Source organism: Microcaecilia unicolor, chromosome 1 (genome assembly GCF_901765095.1).
Source record: "Microcaecilia unicolor chromosome 1, aMicUni1.1, whole genome shotgun sequence".
Lineage (NCBI taxonomy): Eukaryota > Metazoa > Chordata > Amphibia > Gymnophiona > Siphonopidae > Microcaecilia > Microcaecilia unicolor.
Window position 1 is genome coordinate 234,641,488 of NC_044031.1, and position 17,181 is coordinate 234,658,668.

Here is a 17,181-nt window from a genome sequence, read left to right on the forward strand (position 1 = left end):
CTCTTCTCTTTCTTTTCCTCTCTGTAATTTACCTGGCCTTCTCTTGAAGTCGTGCTGCCATAGGTTTCAGCTGCATCTAATCACAGTGAGGTTTTAAGAAATGTAAATTCTTACTGAAAACATTTTATTTTACTGTGTTTAATGTGAAGGGAGGGAGGGTTTAGCAAGTTTTCCAACTGCTACTTGTATAGAATGTGCATTATATCCTCTAGGTTTGATTTGTTTAATTTTGCTTGTTGCTTTTGAATGGTTGTGTATCTTTCCTATCGATACAATGGAGTTCTGTTCTTGATTTGTTGTATTATTTTACTCTGTAAACCGTTGTAATCTGTTTTAAGCCTAGTGGTATAGAAGTTTCAAGTTTATTAAACATTTTCTATTCCACCTTAGAGTGGGTACTATCTGGGCAGCTTACTTTTGGACTAGATGACATGATAGATAAGAAGGGAGGAACGACAATCTTTGATAGAGCAAGGGAGGGGAATATATTTTCATAAACTATATATTTTAATAAACTATCTTCAGTGGCAGTTTGGTGGTAATTCCACTTGAGCCACCACAGTCTCTACTTCAGATAGTGGGAGGGTATACAGGGTAAGAAACCCCCATTGGCTCTTTCACTTTTGCCACTGCCTCACCTTGACCTTGTTGGCTCCTGTTGCTGCTGTGTATCCAGAACACCTCTTAATGTGTTGCCCTGGCTGCACATGGGTGCAACCCCCCCCCCCCCCCATGCATATTGACTGACAATCTTACAGATAGATAGACAGATCAATCCTTAACAAAAGTCACTGTTGTATAGGACTCACTTAAAAAGTACACTAGGGTTGAACAAAGCCTAGGTAAAGTATCAAAGCATTTTGCTGAGTGTGGCAGGGACTTTTTGATTCATATGATTCTTTGATTGTGCTTGTGTTACTATGTAATAATAAATGCTCTGTGGAAGCTCTGATATACTTTACAGTGTCCATTCTTTTCCTTTTTTCCCAATAGGCTTAGCCCAGTCTGGTGCATGGGGTTGCTTTGATGAATTCAATCGCATTGAATTGCCTGTTCTGTCAGTAGCTGCCCAGCAGATATATATAGTGCTTCAATGCAAGAAAAATAAGAAGACCCAATTTATCTTCACTGATGGGGATGTGGTGGACATGGACAGGGAATTTGGAATATTTCTGACTATGGTATGAATTATTTTTTGTAACATAGTAGAGAAAAAAGCAGAATGTGAGCATCAAGCTGTGTCTTTTGAAAGGATAAGCAATGACAGAGAAATGTCAGCCACAGTTCCTCTATTATTTCCTACAGTTGTCAAATGAAAATGAGCAGGAAAACACAACATATTATGTTTTTCATTTGCCAACAATAGGCTGCCTGCTACTGTGAATGTCGGCCCTGATGTAGACAAAAGGGGCATAATCGAACGGGGGCACCCATCTCTAAGGACATCCTGGTGAAGGGGCGTGGAAACCCGTATTATCGAAACAAGATGGGCGTCCATCTTTCGTTTTGATAATACGGTCGGGGACGCCCAAATCTCAACATTTAGGTCGACCTTAGAGATGGTCATCCCCGGTTTTCGGCGATAATGGAAACTGAGGACGCCCATCTCAAAAATGACGAAATCCAAGTCATTTGGTTGTGGGAGGAGCCAGCATTCGTAGTGCACTGGTCCCCCTGACATGCCAGGACACCAACCGGGCACCCTAGGGGGCACTGCAGTGGACTAACTGGTGCACTAACTGAATGGAAAAAGGCATGCGGTGGTCACTAACCACCTCCCACCCTGAAAAAAAGAACTTTAAAAATTTCTGTCTTTTTTTTTTTAGAGTATGGGTGAAGGATGTCCTTCGCTATGCCTCTGTGACGGCAGTTGAGGACATCCTTCTCTATTTATTTATTTAGATTTTGCTCATTCCTTTTTCAGTAGTAGCTCAAGGTGAGTTACATTCAGGTATACTGGATATTTCTATGCCTCCATCCCTGCAACAGCAGTTGAGGATGTCCTTTGATATGCCTCTGTCTCTGCGACGGCAGTTGAAGTCATCCTTCGCTATGGCAGTTGAGGATGTCCAAGATGTGGATGTTTGTGAGTAGGATGTCCATGCCTGCTATGCCTCTGACACCCTCTTTATTTATTTGGATTTTGGATCACAAGTGGCAACAGTGGGATTTCAACTGGCCGCCTCCGGATTGCAAGACCAGTGCTCTAACCACTAGGCCGCTCCTCCACTTCACTCCCTTGAAATTTGGCCATCCCTGTGGGGGGTGGGCAGTTGAGGATGTCCAAAATGTTTGAAAGAAGGACGTCCATGCCCCCGTTATGCCTCCGCTGACACACACAGGGACCTGCATACTTCCCCTCCACAGGAATGGCCAAATTGCAGAGGAGTGGAGTGGAGGAGTGGCCTAGTGGTTAGAGCAAAGGTCTTGCAATCCAGAGGTGGCCAGTTCAAATCCCACTGCTGCTACTTGTGATCCAAAATCCAAATAAATAAAGGGAGTGTTGGAGGCATAGCAGGCATGGACATCCTTCTCACAAACATCCACATTTTGGATATCTTCAACTGCCGTTGCAGGGACAGAGGCATAGAAATATCCAGTGTACCTGAACGTAACTCACCTTGAGCTACTACTGAAAAAGGTGTGAGCAAAATCTAAATAAATAAATAGCGAAGGACGTCCTCAACTGCCGTCGCAGGGATGGAGGCATAGCAAAGGAGGTCCTTCACCCATACTCTAAAAAAAAAAAAAGACAAAAGTTTTTAAAGTTGTTTTTTTCAGGGTGGGAGGTGGTTAGTGACCACTGGGGGAGTCAGGGGAGGTCATCCCCGATCCCTCTGGTGGTCATCTGGTCATTTAGGGCACATTTTTGTGGCTTGGTCGTAAAAACAAAAAGGACCAAGTAAAGTTGGCCAAGTGTTTGTCAGGGACGCCCTTATTTTTTCCATTATCACTTGAGGACGCCCCTCTGTTAGGCACACCCCAGTCCTGCCTTCGCTACGCCTCCGACACACCTCCAGGAACTTTGGTCGTCCCTGCGACAGGAAGCAGTTGGAGACACCTAAAATCGGCTTTCGATTATGCCGATTTGGGCAACCCTGAGAGAAGGACGCCCATCTCCAGATTTGTGTCGGAAGATGGGTGCCCTTCCCTTTCGAAAATAAGCTAGAAAGCCACTATTCAGCCCACCATGCAGTTAGCATCAGCCATGGTTGAAATCCAGGCTTCTCCCCCCCCGCACAATCATGCCCCTTCAATTTAGATGCTCCCTGGTGCAAGCCCCCCTAGTTTAGGCCCTCCCAGGCACAAGGCCCCCCTAGCTCAAGGCTCCCCCCACCCATGATCCAGGGACTTCTGGGCTTAGGTAGTCTGCCCATGGCCATTCCAAATCCATTATGGTGGCCACGGCCTCTCTCTATAGTCTTGCAGTAGCACTAGGGATCATGGTAGTACTGCGAAACTATGGCAAGAGGTTGTGTCCATCATTTTGGATTCAGCACAGCCATGGGCAGGAGTGAATGAGCAGTGGAGAAGGGTGATGTCTGGTCTTTGGGGGGATGTAGACAGGGGGTTTGTCTTTTCTTGGGGGAGGGGCTGGAAGGGAGTTCTGAAACAACATTGCTCTTATGATGACAAAAGTGGAGATCTCCTGAAGAAAACAAAAATTCCTGGATACAGCATGGGAATTGACACAAAATGACAATTTACAGCTGCCAATCCCTAGTCCATTGTGCAGCTGAAGTGATCTAACAATAGGATTATATCTTTCTAATAACACTAGGTAGTTCATGGCATCATCTGGGAAAAGGCCTTGAGGTCTCCTCTAACAGTACTATAACTAAGTGTATGATCTAATATTTATATTGTAACTATGAACTGAAAGTCATAGAACATCTGCACTTAGGTGGCCTAGAGCTCCTGCTTTTACCATTGAAAAAACACATCAACAACAGAGTTATACATTTAACAGTGGCTGGTAATCAGTGGCATCTCTAGACAGCGGAGGGTTTTTAGACTGATGACGATTCTGCACCTTATCCCAATCAGAGCAGATAATCAGAGCAGAGGAGAGGTAGCAGCCTGCAATTTGAATGATACGTGCTAGGGCGCATGCATAGAATCTGAAGTCTTTTCCTTCAGCAAATGAAGAGGAAGTTACTTGAAGAGAGAATTACTTGCATTCATATGCACATACTGGGTCAGACCAGTGGTCCATCTAGCCCAGTATCCTGTTTCCAACAGTAGCCAATCCAGGTCACAAGAACCTGGCAGAAACCTAATTAGTAGCAATATTCCATGCTACCAATCCCATGGCAAGCAGTAGCTTCCCTCATGTCTATCTCAATAGCAGAGTGGACTTACTACTACTACTACTATTTAGCATTTCTATAGCGCTACAAGGCATACGCAGCGCTGCACAAACATAGAAGAAAGACAGTCCCTGCTCAAAGAGCTTACAATCTAATAGACTTCTCCTCCTGGAACCTGTCCAAGCCTTTTTTAAACTCAGATATGCTAACCGCTGTTACTACATCTTCTGGCAGTGAGTTCCAGAGCTTAACTATTCACTGGGTGAAAAAAATATTTCCTCTTGTTTGTTTTAAAAGTATGTCCATGTAATTTGAGTACCCCTGGTCTTTATATTTTTTGAAAGAGTGAAATATCGATTCACTTTTACCTGTTCTGTTGCACTAAGGATTTTATAGACCTCAATCATATCCCTCCTGAGCCATCTCTTTTCCAAGCTGAAGAACCCAAACCTCTTTAGCCTTTCCTCTTGTGAGAGTTCCATCCCTTTTATCATTTTGGTTGCTCTTCTTTGAAACTTTTCTAATTCCGCTATATCTTTTGTGAGATACAGTGACCAGAATTGAATGCAATACTCAAGGTGAGATTGTACCATGGAGCAATACAGCGGCATTATAATATTCTTGGTCTTATTTTGCATCCTTTTCCTAATAATTCCTAGCATCCTGTTTGCTCTTTTGGCCACTGCTGCACACTGGGCAGAAGATTTTAGGGTATTTTCTACATGGACACCTAGATCTTTTTCTTGAGTGCTGACTCCTAAGGTGGATCGTAGCATCAGGTAACTATGATTTGGGTTACTCTTCCCAATGTGTACCACTTTGCATTTGTCCACATTAAATTTCATCTGCCATTTGGATGCCCATTCTTCCAGTTTCATAAGGTCTTCCTGTAATTTTTCACAATCTGCGTGTGTGTTGACAACTTTGAATAGTTTTGTGTCATCTGCAAATTTGATAACAGCACTCGTTGTGCCGATTTCTAGTTTATTTATAAATACGTTAAATAGCACCAGTCCCAGTACAGATCCCTGAACTTCACTATTCAACCTTCTCCACTGAGAAAAATGGCCATTTAACCCTACCCTTTGTTTTCTATTCCAGTAACCAACTCCTAATCCACTGAAGGACATTGCCTCCTATCTCTTCCTTGATTTTTCAATTTTCTCAGGAGTCTCTCATGAAGAACTTTGTGAAAAGCTTTCTGATCTAGATACACTACATTAACCGGCTCACCTTTATCCATATGTTTATTTATGCTTTCAAAGAAATGAAGCAAATTAGTGATGCAGGACTTCCTTTGGCTGACCCCATGCAGACTCTGTCCCATTAAACCATGTTTTTTATGTGTTCCATAATTTTATTCTTTATAATAGTTTCCACTGTTTTGCCTGGCACTGAAGTCAGGCTTACTGGTCTGTAATTTTCTGGATCACCCTTGGAACCCTTTTTAAAAATCAGCATTACACTGCCTCCCTCCAATTATCAAGTACGATGGACAACTTTAACAACAGGTTACAGATCACTAAAAGCAGATCAGCAATTTTATTTTTGAGTCCTTTATCCTTTCTCCAGTTTCAACATCTGCCCTCAAAGTGTTCCAATCCAGCCCTTAAATTCAGCAATTTTCTCGCCCTCCATCCATATCCAGCATTTCTCCTCACTCCACTCCCCTCCATCCATGTGCATGTACTTCCTCTGTCTTCCCTCCCCTCCATCCATGTCCAGCAACTCTCCATTCTCCCCTGTCCTCTTCTCCATCCACCTCCAGCAATTCTCCTCTCTCCCCTGCCCTCCCCTCCTCTCCGCTATCTCTTCTCTCCCCCTGCCCTCCCCTTCATCCATCCATGTCCAGCAATTCTCCTCTCTCCCCTGCCCTCCCCTCCATCCATCCATGGCCAGGAATTCTTCTCTCTCCCCTCCTCTCCAGCGATCTCTTCTCTCCCCCTGCCCTTCCCTCCCATCCATGTCCAGCAATTCTCCCTCAGCTCCCCGACAACCCTCCTTTCCGTTCCTTCCTACCCCCCTGCGCGTTTAACCCTTTTACTTTCAGTTGCAGCAATGGCAGTGGAGAAAACAACACAGCAGGCTCGCCTCCAGCTTCTCCCTTCCCTCACACAGTGTCCCACCTTCTGCAATGATGTATTTCCTGTCTCTGTGAGGGTGGGACACTGTGTGAGGGAAGGGAGAAGCTGGATGTGAGCCTGCTGTGTTGTCTTCTTCACTGCCGTCGCTGCGACTGAAAGAAAAAGGGTTAAACGCATGGGGGGGGGGGGGGAGGAACAGATAGGAGGGCTGTCAGTCGGGGAGCTGAGGGCAGGAAGGAGGGACTGTCCGAGAGCTGCCTGCTGTGTTGTGGGGGGGGGGGGGGGCAATGTCTCCTCGCCCCCCAAACTATACCCATGCCTGCAGATCCAGTGTCTCTCCTCTTTTCTTGCCCCCTCCCCATTCCAGTGACTTCCCTCCCGGGTCTAGTGTCTTCCCCTCCTCCAGCAGTCTCTCTTGCCTCTTCCTGGCCCAGTATCTCTCTCTCCCCCTCCTGTATCCAGCACCTCTTCCTGTCTGCTCCTACCCCCAGGCCCATTGCAGTGCCTGTCCTGCACCCTCATTCCCCCCCCCCCCATTGCAGTATCCATCCCTCTCCCTTGTTCCCCCCCCACCCCCCGAATGCAGCATTTATCCCTCTTGCTCCCTCCTTGCAGTCCCTCTAATTTGATCAGATCGCCGATGGTAGCACGGATTAACTAAAACAGTGCGCTTCGGGGCTTCGTGCTGACACGCTCTCTCTCACCCCCCCCCCCCCCCAGATGCAGCGTCTATCCCTCTCACTCCCTCCCTGTGGTCCCTCTAATTTGATTTACATTGCCCATCGCTGCCGGTAGCGGTACGCCAACATCCTCTGACCAAACTTCCTGCTTCCGCGAGGGCAGGACGCATCATAAGGAAGTTTGGTCAGAGGAGGCGGGACACGTCACAAGGAATGCCATCAGGCTGAAGCCCCGAAGCAAGCTATTTTAGTACGATGTTGGCGTGCCGCTACCAGCAGCAATGGGCGATCTAAATCAAATTAGAGGGACCACAGGGAGGGATTGAGAGGGATAGATGCTGCATCGGGGGGGGGGGGGGGGGGAGGGATGAGAGAGAGAGCTTGGGGCTTTTGGCTGGGGAGGCTTAGCCTCCCCAAGCCTCTTATACCAGGCGCCTATGCGCATGCACCCTAAGTTCCTGCCAAAGGTGGTGTTAGAGTTCCATCTGAACCAGTCAATTGTCTTACCAACATTTTTTCCCCGTCCTCATACCCGCCCTGGTAAAAGCAGTTTGCATACCTTGGACTGCAAGAGAGCATTGGCCTTTTACGTGGACCGATTTTGGCTCTGATCTATAGGCGCAGTATTTGTGATTTATTTGTTATTTTATGTTTTTTAAAATTATTTATACATTAAAAAACACATTATTCTAATACAAGTGAATCAAGAAAATATATCCACAAATTTAGACCACAATAATAGGGGAACCAAAAGTCAGTTCAGATAGAAAAATTAAATAAATTTAATGATAGAACAAACATCAGTGGGCCAAAACAACCAGCCATATTAGCATATTTTATCCCTGGAAGGGTAAAACTTGGGGTAAACAACTTCTCTAGCACACATAAAATGATAAGAGCTGTTCGGGGTAAAACAACAAGTAAGAAGAGTTACCTTCAAGTATAATTGAACAAACACAAGGAAATTTCAGCAAAAAGCTGGCACTGAGAGCTACTACTCACTTCTGTACTCGCCCTCTCAGCCCTTATCCACTTTTCACTGCCTTTCATCCTTACATCAAGCCTAGCTACATACCTGTCACTCATTTTCCCCTTGTCTCTTACTCTCTACCCAGCCTCCTGTTGCCCCCTTTGGCCATCTTTAAAGCCCCATTTCCACTCTCACTCATTACTTTGGTGATCTATCCTTTCCTTTCTCATACCCTTTCACAGCTCCCCCATTTCTTTTCACTGTGTTACATCATCTGTCTAGTCCTCCAGATCATTCGCATCATGTCTCCCCTTTTTTCTAGCCTTCATTTCCTGTCTCTTATTCCCATCTCATACTCTCACCCCATCTAATACACCCCTACCCCTACCAGTTGCTAAGGCCTCACTATCCCCTCTGAATTACCACACAGTCTTCCCAATCCCAATGCCCTGCTCTGCCCCTTTAATCATGAAGCAGGCACAGAGTTAGGGTTACAGTGGCACCCTGTAGCTTTTGATTCAGTGCCCCCCTTGTCTGTTATATCATCACTCATTTTCTAATCCCCCCCCCAAATAGGTCTGTTGCTGCAGCTACACTACATTGCACCATAGGCCTGCACCTGTTGGAGAGGTGGGCTCTGTGTTGTCATGGCAAGCACGGTAAGTGTGGCACACCTGCCTCACTTACCATGCCGTGCCAGCCTTTGTCACCAAGTCCCTGTCTTTCCCTGAGTTCCATCCTTCTTCTGCACTATCTACTTGAGTCCCAGCCTTCAGCTCTGGACACTTCTAGTCCCATCCTTGATCTGCTCTGTCCGTCTAGTCCCTGATTTCCATCCATCTTCTGCTGTCTCCCCAGTCACTGAGTGCCATTTATCTTTTGCTCTGTGCCTCTCCATTCCATGAATCCTATCCATCATCTGCTCTGATCTCTCATCCCAAGACCCTGTTTTTCTTTCTCCTAGAACTACTCTTCCTTGGCCCAGCAATGTAATATGATGGGGTTGGGGCTGTGCTCTGATTCCAGTCACACATGGGTACCTCCTGACTTACTCCCATGGCTGCCAATCTGCAAGATTTAAACACGCTCTGTTTGAACTGTGAGGCTCTCTATCTACAGAGCCCTGTGTATTTCAAACATGTTCACTTTGAACTGCGAAAGCCCCTGTAGTCGAAACAGATGATATCTGAATTGCACAGCATTCTGCAAATACAGAGCCCCATTGATCAGCCATACAGCCTGGCATCCATGGGAGGGAGGCATGATTTGCCATTCCTTGTCTGAAGCATAGCCCCAGTTGCAGTCCCAGTCATACCATCTTAAAGGTATTGGCTGGTTCTGGTTTGGGTGATGTCATTCTTTTTTGGGGTGGCAACTGTGATCTACTCTGTTGAGCCCACAGAGAAGCTAGATGGGGGCCACAGCTCATGGTTCTTTGTATTCCTCATATGCAGTGTCAAACATTTCCATTCAGACACCCTGAGAATGTAAATTATACTTATCTTTTTATTAACAGAAGGTGGGAATTCCAGCAAATGGGTAGACTCAGGTACAGCTAATTATTCATAAATCAGGGGATTCACAGAATAAAGGTGGATTACAGCTGCTTTGTATTGAAGAACCAATATCACAATCAGGAAGATGATTATGACAGGCAGATAACAATCAGAGAGGAGTTCTAGGAACAGCAAAGACATTCTTTTGTCCCTGCCCTGGGAATGATAAGGCAGCAGCAGATTACTGACACCAGCTCTGCAGTCCACAGGCTGTGCACATGCTGTCAGTGCTGATGTCAGAAAAGTTCTAAGAGTCCCTGCAGATATGCAGGCAATCTAAGATAGACTTATTACAGTGAAAGTCCTGATGAAAAGTCCAAAAAAACAAACTCTCACAATAGAGATCATACTTAGCTTCCCAAGAGGCAGGTGGCTTCTATAGCCAATCAGAAAAATGCAGAAAAAAAACTTGTTTATAACAAATTGTCAGGTTTCTCTGGAAACCAAAGATGCTGGACATTATTATGTCTTGTATTCAGAAGCGTAGTCAAGTTTTGATTTCGGGGGAGCAGACCTTTTGTAAAATAGGCATCAGTGTGAAGCTGAAGGGCTGATCTGCATAGGCACCATTTTATTCAAAATTCGTTTGTGGGAGTGACTGCTCCCCTTGCACCCCACCTAGCTATGTCTCTGCTTGTATTGCCATGCATAGCTGATAAGAAAGGGATGTATTACTAGCTGGGAAACCATGCAGTAAATGTGCTCTTGTCTCTTAGCTAGAGTTTTATATCTGGCTTATAGAAACAGGGTTTCTGATAATTAGACTGCAGAAGCCTGTATCTCATCCCAAAAACATGGCAGGAGTTCCTGTACTGCATCAACCTGCTATTCCATGCCATCCCTTAGTGACACTTATGCAGTAAATATATAACTCTGCTATCCATAGATACTGAAAGCCTATATGGATAGTGCTTGAACGAAGGTATGTTTATCCATCCCAGCACTATCTGTGTAGTGAAGGGGAGGAAAGAGGTTGGCAACTAAAAATAATCTCTATAAACCCCTGGGCCTACTGTACAAGATTGGATGCTTAGACTGAAGGTGGTCCAGGACCTGGAACAATTAACGGATCACCACCATGGACGTTTCGTTCCTAGTCAGGAGGAATGGGGTCATTTGAATGCAGTGGTGAAAAGGGAGGCTAATTCTTTCTTTTGAAACTGGTGTCCATTGAAGGACCAAAAGTGGGTGCCTCGAAGTGCGAACAGTTGGGCTTTATGGGTTGGAGTGGAGGGTGGGTGAGAATGGTGGGGGATGTATTTTCAGGAACTTGTCCAAACCTTTTAAAACCCTGCTATGCTAACTGCTTTACCACATTCTCTGGCAATGAATTCCAGTGCTTAATTACATGTTGAATGAAAAAATATTTTCTCCAATTTGCTCTAAATGTACTACTTAGTAATTTCATTGTCTGTCCCTTGAGCCTTGTTCTTTTATCTTTTGCATTTTTCTTTTTGGACCATTTTCAAAAAATGCTCAAATTCAAGCCATTGGGATGTAAGAGAAGCCAGCATTCTTAGTAGACTGGCCACACAGATATTCCAGCAGAACAGTGGAGCTCCCTAGGGGGCGCAGCAGTGGGCTTAACATAAAAGGTCCCAGGTACACATCTCACCATTGCCCCCTTATATTGTATGGTGAGCCCTCCAAAGCCTTCCAGAAACTTACTGTACCCAACTATACACCACTACAATAGCCCATATGTCTGCACATGTCACCCATATGTTAGTACAGTAGGTTTTTGGTACGTTTTGGGATGCTGGCACTTCCCACTACAAATGTAACAGTTAGAGTGGATTATGGGCCTGGGTCCTCTTCTCCACTGACCACTAGACTACTTCAGGGACCTGCTTGCAACTTAAATAGGACTGGCCATAATATCTGAGGCTGTCATAGAAACTGGTATGTACTGTTTCTTTCTCATCTCTGCGGGGTGGGAGGGGTTAGCGACCACTGGGGGAGTAATGGGGGGGGGGGGATATTACTTTATTTCTCTTGTGGTCATCTGGTCATTTAGGGCACTTTTTTGTGGTTTAGTCATTAATAAAACAGGTCTAGCTCAAAACAGCTTAATTTTGGTCCTGAGTGTTTTTGTTTTGTTTGGTCATGGCAGAAAAACATCCAAGTGTTAGGAACACCCAAATCTCACCATTATCATGCCCCCAATACGCCCCCTTGTGATTTGAATGCACTGTGAACAGCATAGAAAAACTTTTGGAAAATGGGTTTTGAAAATAGCGGTTTGAACATCTTGGCAAGTAAAATGTCCAAATGCTGCTTTATGCCACTTTTTAAACATTTTTCTCTTTCGAAAATGAGCCCCTTAGGCACTTATTTGTCTTCAGTTCCTATGGGCTTCCTCTCACTTGCTGCCGGGAATCAGCAGTTTGGCATTTAAAAGAGGCCCTATGTACCTTATTTATAAAATATGTATATAAATTACAACTGCCCACACTTAGCCCATGAGCACAACTACTGTATAAGTACTTATTGGTATACACTACACATTTAGGAATGATGTAATTTTACAAGAGTGCATTTAATGCGCAAATCAGCATTTTATGCATGAAAATGGTGCTCAGTATATCTATTAGTTTAAAAGACATAGCCAGCATTTAAATTAAAACACTGACTGCCCTTGCTAAACGTTAACCCACTAATGTTTAAGAGAGAAATAATATAGCCTGATGTGAGAAAATCACATGTTGAGTGCCTCATCCCATTCTTTTTATGGTTAAATATTTTTTCTCCGAGGACAAGCAGGCTGCTTGTTCTCACATGTGGGTTGACGTCCACATCGGCCCAGGATTCGGCATTTTGCCAACAAAATAAACAAAGTTTTGCTGGAGTCTTCTAGTGCATGAGCCGCGCATGCGCGGACGACTTCCCGCCCGTAGCGTGAACGTGCTACTTCAGTTTTTTCTTGTCCGCAGCGGAGAGACAGCGTTTCTACACTGCTCTTCGTGTTTGGCCCAGGAGAAAGAGTCTTGACGACGACTTCACTAACTTTTCTTTTTCCCTCATTTAAAAAAAAAAAAAAAAACACTTCACATATTTTTCTAGATTTTAGCTCCTTTTTATAAGGTTTTTTTCTTTTTCAACGTGGCCAATTTTCAGGCTGCACGGCCGAGTTCTTCCCTTTCTTTTGTGCCCCTTTATTCTTTTCAAGGCACAATCGCGTCATTTGATTTCGCCGAAGCTGTTTTCCCTTTCATGTCATCGAAGACACCCAGTGGCTTCAAGCATTGCACGCGGTGCAACCGGACTGTCTCAGGTACCGATACCCACGCCTGGTGTATCCAGTGCCTTGGGCCCGACCATAGCCCAGCTGCTTGTAGTCTGTGTCTTCGTATGAAGAAACGGACTCAAGCTTCTCGAGAAACTTTTTGGGGCTCAGTCCGGTCCTTCGACGTCGACTTCGACATCAGTACCAAGGTCGGCTGCATCGACATCGACAGGAGCATTGATGGGAAGAAAGGTAATGGCTGCTGAGAGACCAACTCACGCTGGGAGCAGTGAGGCGTCGAGTGGGTCTCCAGCTGCCTCGAGGCCTCCTGTTATGCAGGCCCCCCGGGACCGACCTTTGTCAGACCTGGCCCCGAGGAGACGTGAGGATTCCACGTCCTCAAATACACCAAGAACTGAAAAACAGCCAATCCAAATCCCAAAGGGTAATATAGAGTGATTAAATAAACAAAAGCATGTATTTGGGAATTACCCTCAGAAACCTAGGCATTCACCAAGGTCTGACCATCAGGACTCTGGTATCTATATAAGATTATAGTGTCCGCGGTCTAGTCTCTTTCATTGGGTAACACTTTCCCACATGCTTGCAGTTGAAACTATTCATATTCAAACACCAGTTTTTTAAATATCACTGAGTTTCAACAGAAATATCAGGCTACAGCTTAGCATAAATAAACTTACCTTTCATTCAGCTGGCCTGATAATCCCTCATTCCAACTGCTGATTAACAATCCGATGGGGCCCGAATCGTTTCACCCGCCTCAGGGCTTCATCAGCAATCGCCCAGTTTGAACAGAATCACAGGGGTATCATTTAGCTGACTAGTCTTCTTCAGGAACTACCAGCAATTGCCCACATCAGTGAGTGCCTCTGTAATCGCTTCTTTTATGCTGTTGGCCACAGATGAGCTAGATAGGACCACAGCTGACAGTTCTTTGCATGACTCTGATGCAAAGAGCAAACAAATCCACAACAGACACTCCAGGAGAGACATAATACTTAACATTAGCAGCAGATGGGAATCACAGCAAACAGGTAGATATTCAGGTACAGCTAATTCTTAATCATCAGACAATCAGACAGCAATTATCAGATAAACAAGCAGACTATATAGTTCAGCTGAAGTCACATGAAATAGGCATGGGGCTCCGCAGCTTGTCCACTTTGGGGAATACAAAGCAAGACAATCGCAGACACTAGCATCCATACACAAGATGGTTCAATAAATGTTCTAGCAGAGTTCCTACAGATGTTATTGCAGGTGATCTAAAAAGTCCCAGTAAGCAAAATCTTAGATTATACTCTCTGCACCCAAGAAGCAGTGGTTTCTCTAGGAAAGGAAAAAAAAACATGCTTTGGTAGCAGCTTTTATTTTATTTATTTAATTAAAACGTATATCCTGCCTTTAATAAGGCAGGTTACAGATACATATACATAATAAATATGCACATACAGTCAATAATAGCCCAATACGATCACAGTAATTCCATCTGTCAAGAGAGGCCTATGCCAAACAGTAAGCATTTAACATTATCAAAGCTACTACCCCAACATGAGGATGCACAAATCATAACTGCAAAGTCACGCTCCTCATAAAATGTACTCAATTTTCTAAAAAAGTTTGCACAAAGCAATGAGTCTTCAACAATTTTGTAAACTGTTGTATATTTGTGCAACACCTTAAATAACCAGAAAGCCTGTTCCATAAGACAGGTGCAGCTAAAGAAAAGGAGTGTTTTTGAGTCTCAGTATTATGACATGCTATATATAGCAGATGGACCACACAATTGTTTAGTAGATTCAGAATTTAACCTCCATCTTGGCAGATACAGCAACCTGTCAATAAAGTACCAAGGTCCTTCAGCATTTATGCGTTTAAAACCCAGAGAATAAAATATGGTTTTAAGTAGTGTTTCTTCTGGCAATCAGGTAGGCCTCACAGCCTGAATTTCACCCCAAAAATGGCAGGATTTTCTATCCTGTATTATCACTGACCTACGCAGGCTCAATATTAGCCCAATAATAGATGATGGCAGATAAGGAACAAAGTTGTTGACAAGTATGTTATAGCATTATTCCTATAAGCACAGAAGGGTGATGATCTTGGAATTTTATATAGGTTGCCCAAAGTTAGGCATCAAAATGATCCATTCTAAGCATGGATTCTATAAAAGTCATTCCATTGTGGAATGGCCTTTATAGAATACTAGCTAGCTTAGTGTGCATTTTGTGCCTCACTTTGGGTGGCAGCATTTATGCTTGCCAAAGGCTGGTGTAAATGCATGTGCAGAAATGCAGGTATTCTATAACACTCTGCCTAAAATTCTGGGAACACCCCTGACTCCCCCATGCCCCTCTCATGGCTACTCCTCCTTTGAATTTGCACACTATGAATATTAGAAATGCATGTTATAGAATAGGGCATAGGGCAGTCCTAATGGCTTCCAATTAAGTGCTTGTTGATTTCAATTATTGATTATTATTACCAATTAAGCCAGTTACTTTGCGCACAGATCGCAAAAATGAGCACCTAACTTCAGGCGACCTATACAGGATCCCTCCGTTTGTGTGTTTTTTATATCTTTGAATATTTAGAGATTTTTATCTACTGTTGCTCAAGAAATATAAAGTTGAGCTTGAATGTCCTAGAACCATTCAGTTCATAATGAGCCCTTTTATTACACTGTGTTAAAATCTGGGCTTAGTGCGTCCCAATACGGGAATTTTCTGCATGCTAATTGCAGATTTTATGTGACATTTTATAAAGTTTTTTTTTTTTTTTGCAAATCATGCACTAAAGTTGCCATTAGTGCGCTTTACCTGCAAAAAGTTGGTGCATGAGCATTTATTACCTCCTCTCTAGGAGATGCTGTGCTCCTGCATTAACCCAGCATTAACCAGTTAGCACATCATAATTCTAACGCACTAGCTGGTTAACACTTCCATGCCCATTCCCTGCCCATAACACACCCCTGTAGAAATATTTTGAAAAATAAGTAATGCACAGATCAGCATGCTGAAACAGGCACAATAACACAAAATGCTTTAGCGTGTTTTTCTATGGTCTGTTTTTCACACGCTAAGCGCACATTAAGGCTTAATGCCTTTGTAAGAGGGCCCCATTGTTCTCTCTATAGCTGCTGAAAATCAGTCAACTGAGATATACATTAGTGGAAGAAAGGAAATCCCCACACTCCAAAGCTAGTCACCTGTAATACAGGTTGTAGGCTTGGGACATGCTTTTTGTTTTTAAGCAAAGATTTAGCAGGATTTGCATGCAAACCTTGACCTGCACTTTCTTTGTACTTTTTATTCTTCTCAATATTGTTTCCATCAGAATCCTGGGTATGCTGGTCGACAAGAACTTCCAGAAAATCTAAAGGTGCAGTTCCGCTCAGTTGCTATGATGGTGCCTGACCGAGCTATCATCATGAGAGTCAAGCTGGCAAGCGCTGGCTTCAGAGACAACCAAATACTGAGTCGAAAGTTTTACACATTGTACAAACTATGCGAGGAGCAGCTCTCTAAACAGGTGAGTAGGACATGTTTTAACAGAAAGCCAAGATTGTAGAACATTTTAATAATAAGTAAATGTATGTATGTTTTCACAACCCTTGGATGGATGGAGTCTCAACGATTATATACTAGTGATATCTAATGGCCAGAATTAGGATGCACAGCTATCAGGTTCTGGAAGAAGTTGTGGTTTATGGCCCGTGGTTTTATAACTGTCACTGTGATGGTTGGGTTAGATGGGAGTATGACAAAGAAAGAAAGTAGCTGTCATGTCCCCTACCTCAACGCAAGCGGCATCCTTGGGCTGCGCAGGGTCCCGTCGACATGCACACTTGACTGGCACTGCTTGAGCTATGTGTGTGTAATCCTTCTCTGGGTTTGTTGAGAGCGGTGGTTGCAGGCTCCTTAATTGCTTTGCTTCCAGGCACCTGTTTCTGCTCTCTCTCTGCCTGGCTTCTAGGCTCCTTGATTGCTTTGCTTCCACCCACCTGGGTCTGCTCTCCCTCTGCCTGGCTTCCCTTGTTTCTCTCTTATTGGTCTTCTGGTTCCTCTTTCCCCTGCTCTTGTCCTATAGCTGTGCCCCTTCTCCCTGCTAGTCCCTGCTGATGTCAGACGCCAGCACTTTATCAGCTGAGCTCTCCCTGGACTCGATGCTTCGGCTTCTACTTTGGTAGGTGTTACTTGCTCAGTAGTGTGCTTCTCCTCTACTTTGCTTTGTTATTCGTTGCTGACTTTGCCTGTACCTAGATTTCTTTCGTGCCTGCTGCCTGCCTACTGACTTTGCCTGTACCTGGATTACTCTCTTGACCTGCTGCCTGC

General features: G+C 44.3%; 1 protein-coding gene across 1 annotated transcript in view; it reads left to right on the top strand.

Moving 5' to 3' along the window:
* The window catches only part of LOC115471141 (dynein heavy chain 5, axonemal-like), a 766,968-nt gene that overhangs the window by 251,057 nt on the left and 498,730 nt on the right, over positions 1–17,181 (top strand). Inside the window, 2 exon segments of the mRNA XM_030204834.1 lie at positions 994–1,181; positions 16,184–16,378. Of these exon segments, the coding sequence (XP_030060694.1) occupies positions 994–1,181; positions 16,184–16,378 (383 nt within the window).